General features: G+C 63.1%; 1 protein-coding gene across 1 annotated transcript; it reads left to right on the top strand.

Moving 5' to 3' along the window:
* Positions 1 to 10: 10 nt before the first annotated feature.
* On the top strand, positions 11 to 3,212 carry SMO (smoothened, frizzled class receptor; the record flags this gene model as incomplete). The annotated part of the gene is made up of 10 exons (XM_010082278.1): positions 11 to 223; positions 417 to 626; positions 705 to 877; positions 1,045 to 1,264; positions 1,374 to 1,497; positions 1,580 to 1,681; positions 1,887 to 1,995; positions 2,233 to 2,418; positions 2,834 to 2,982; positions 3,072 to 3,212. Coding segments are annotated over exons 1-10 (1,561 nt in total), but the record flags the coding sequence as incomplete, so codon positions are not given.
* Positions 3,213 to 3,341: the final 129 nt, after the last annotated feature.

Genomic DNA, 3,341 nt, shown 5'->3' with positions numbered 1-3,341 from the left:
CAGCACTGTCCCCACAGGCCTGCGCAACGCCCCGCGCTGCTGGGACGTTATCCAGCCCCTGCTCTGCGCCGTCTACATGCCCAAGTGTGAGGACGGGCAAGTGGAGCTGCCCAGCCAGACCCTCTGCCAGGCCACCCGGGCGCCCTGCACCATCGTGGAGCGCGAGCGCGGGTGGCCCGACTTCCTCAAGTGCACGTCCGACCGCTTCCCCGAGGGATGCCCGGTACGGTGGGGGACACAGGGGGACACCCTGCCACACTGCCACAGGCTCCAAATCCCCATGGGACAGCAGAGCAGGGAAATACCAGCTGTCCCCAGCCCTCCCTGGGGGACTGATGTCCACCCCGGCAGCACAGCCTTTGCCGTGGAGGTGCCTCCTCCTCCTCCTCCTCACATTTCCCCTTCTCCTCCGGCAGAACGAGGTGCAGAACATCAAGTTCAACAGCTCGGGGCAGTGCGAGGCGCCGCTGGTGCGGACAGACAACCCCAAGAGTTGGTACGAGGACGTTGAGGGTTGCGGCATCCAGTGCCAGAACCCGCTCTTCACCGAGAAGGAGCACCGCAAGATGCACGTCTACATCGCCGCCTTCAGCTCCGTCACCATCTTCTGCACCTTCTTCACCCTGGTGAGATGCAGGGGACAGGGGGAAATGTCCCCAAAAGGGGACCAGGCACCAAGCTGTCCCTTTCTGCCCCCTGGCCAGGCCACATTCGTCGCCGACTGGAGGAACTCCAACCGCTACCCCGCCGTCATCCTCTTCTACGTCAACGCCTGCTTCTTCGTGGGCAGCATTGGCTGGTTGGCGCAGTTCATGGATGGTGCCCGCGACGAGATCGTGTGCCGTGCCGACGGCACCATGCGGCTGGGGGAACCCACGTACGTGTCATGTTTGTCCCCATCCCACCACAGCCACGTGCCAAGAGGTGTCCCCAGGACCGAGGAGGGCTCTTGGGGTTTCCTGGCTTCTCTTGGGGAAGGAGAGACCCAATTCCTCCTCCCTGTCCCCTCGTGGAGGTTGGTGACGCTCTTGTCTCCCCCCGTAGCTCCAACGAGACGCTCTCCTGCGTCATCATCTTCGTCATCGTCTACTACTCGCTGATGTCGGGTGTCATCTGGTTCGTCATGCTGACCTACGCCTGGCACACCTCCTTCAAGGCGCTGGGCACCACCTACCAGCCGCTGCTGGGCAAGACCTCCTACTTCCACCTCATCACCTGGTCCATCCCCTTCGTCCTCACTGTCGCCATCCTGGCTGTGGCGCAGGTAATGGGACCACAATCTCATGTTGTGGTGGCTCCCTGCCAGGGTGACGTGCGCAGGGAGCAGTGGCCACAGCCAGCGGACCCCCCCACCCTGTCCCCATCTTTCCCAGGTGGATGGTGACTCCGTCAGCGGCATCTGCTTCGTGGGGTACAAGAACTACCGCTACCGGGCCGGCTTCGTCCTGGCACCCATCGGGCTCGTCCTCATCGTGGGTGGCTACTTCCTCATCCGGGGTAGGTGTGGGCTCAGCTGGTGTGGGGACAGAGCCACCGTGGTTGTCCCCCCCACCCTGACCACCTCATCCCTCCACCGCAGGGGTCATGACACTCTTCTCCATCAAGAGCAACCACCCCGGGCTGCTGAGCGAGAAGGCGGCCAGCAAGATCAACGAGACCATGCTGCGGCTGGGAGAGCGGGGCTCCACCGCCACCACTTCCGTGGAAATTTGAGTGGGAACGGTGACATTTTGTCCCCTGAACCCAGACAGCCCCATCCCACCTTCCCGGGGGTGGCCGCAGTGGGGGACAAAGCTGTAGTGACAGTGGCACAGTCCCAATGAAGCGTCTTCGTCCCGGTGTCATTGGGGTCTGGCTGAACCAGGGACGTCCCACTTCTCTTCCAGGCATCTTCGGCTTCTTGGCCTTCGGCTTTGTCTTCATCACTTTCGGCTGCCACTTCTACGACTTCTTCAACCAGGCGGAGTGGGAGCGCAGCTTTCGGGAATACGTCCTGTGAGTGGGACGGGGACGGGAGGGCAAGTGGGACAATGGTGACATCCCAGCACCCCACGTTTAGTGGGGGATGTTGCAGAGCGGAGAGCCCCACGTCCTCCACGGCATTGCCACCACATCTCCACTCTGCAGAGCTGTGGGGTGGTGTTGGGTGTCCCCCTCCTTACGGGCACCATCCTGCGGGTGTCATTGGGTGTCCCCCTCCTTACAGCCACCATCCTGCGTCTGTCCCCGCAGGTGCGAGGCCAACGTGACCATCGCCACGCAGACCAACAAGCCCATCCCGGACTGCGAGATCAAGAACCGGCCCAGTCTGCTGGTGGAGAAGATCAACCTCTTTGCCATGTTTGGCACCGGCGTCTCCATGAGCACCTGGGTCTGGACCAAGGCCACCCTGCTCATCTGGAAGCGCACCTGGTGCAGGTGGGACCCCAGGGATGTCACCTCAGCTCCATGTGACCCTTCCAGCCCCATCCAACATCCTGAGATGTTGGAGGTTGTCCCCAGACTTGTGTCCCTCAACTCAATGAGTTGTGGGCTCGCAGCAGACAGCGGTTTGGGAAGGGGGTGGCCTCTCCCACTTTGCAGGTGTCCTCTGTCCTGTTTGTGGGTCACCTCTGTCTCCGGGGGACCCATCCAACACAGTCCCCAGCCCTTGGTGTCCCTGTCCAGAGCAGGAGAGGGAATGGGGAGGGTCACTGTGCCCCCAGCCCTTGGTGTCCCTGTCCAGAGTGGGAGATGGAGATGCGGAGGGTCCCCATGCCCCCAGCTGCACTGCCTGGGGTTGTGTCCCCCCTGTGCCCCCCCGTGTCCCTTCTCTGACCCGCCGTGTCCCCAGGCTGACGGGACAGAGCGATGACCAGCCCAAGAGGATCAAGAAGAGCAAGATGATCGCCAAGGCCTTCTCCAAGCGCAAGGAGCTGCTGCGTGACCCAGGCCAGGAGCTGTCCTTCAGCATGCACACCGTCTCGCACGACGGCCCCGTGGGTACGTCCCCATGGGAGGGGGACATCTTGGCAGTGCCCTGCTGTCCCCACTGTCCCCCTCCTTGACCGGTCCCCCTGTTGTCGTTGCAGCCGGTTCTGTTTATGCGTCGCACACAAACGAGCGGACGGCTGACGTGTCCTCAGCCTGGGCGCAGCATGTCACCAAGATGGTGGCCAGGAGAGGGGCTATCCTGCCCCAGGACATCTCTGTGACACCCGTGGCGACACCTGGCAAGTCCTTGGGGACTGTGTGGGACCCCTTTAGTGGGGGACAAGCCAGGCTGAGGGGCGTTGGGGATGTGTGGGGAGGCAGAGCCGGGAGGCTGGGGCTGGCGGGGGGGCGCAGGGCAGGATGCGGCT

This window comes from Pterocles gutturalis, unplaced genomic scaffold (assembly GCF_000699245.1).
Source record: "Pterocles gutturalis isolate BGI_N339 unplaced genomic scaffold, ASM69924v1 scaffold23669, whole genome shotgun sequence".
Lineage (NCBI taxonomy): Eukaryota > Metazoa > Chordata > Aves > Pterocliformes > Pteroclidae > Pterocles > Pterocles gutturalis.
Note: the sequence above shows the minus strand (reverse complement) of the source record. Positions and strands in the feature narration are given on the sequence as shown.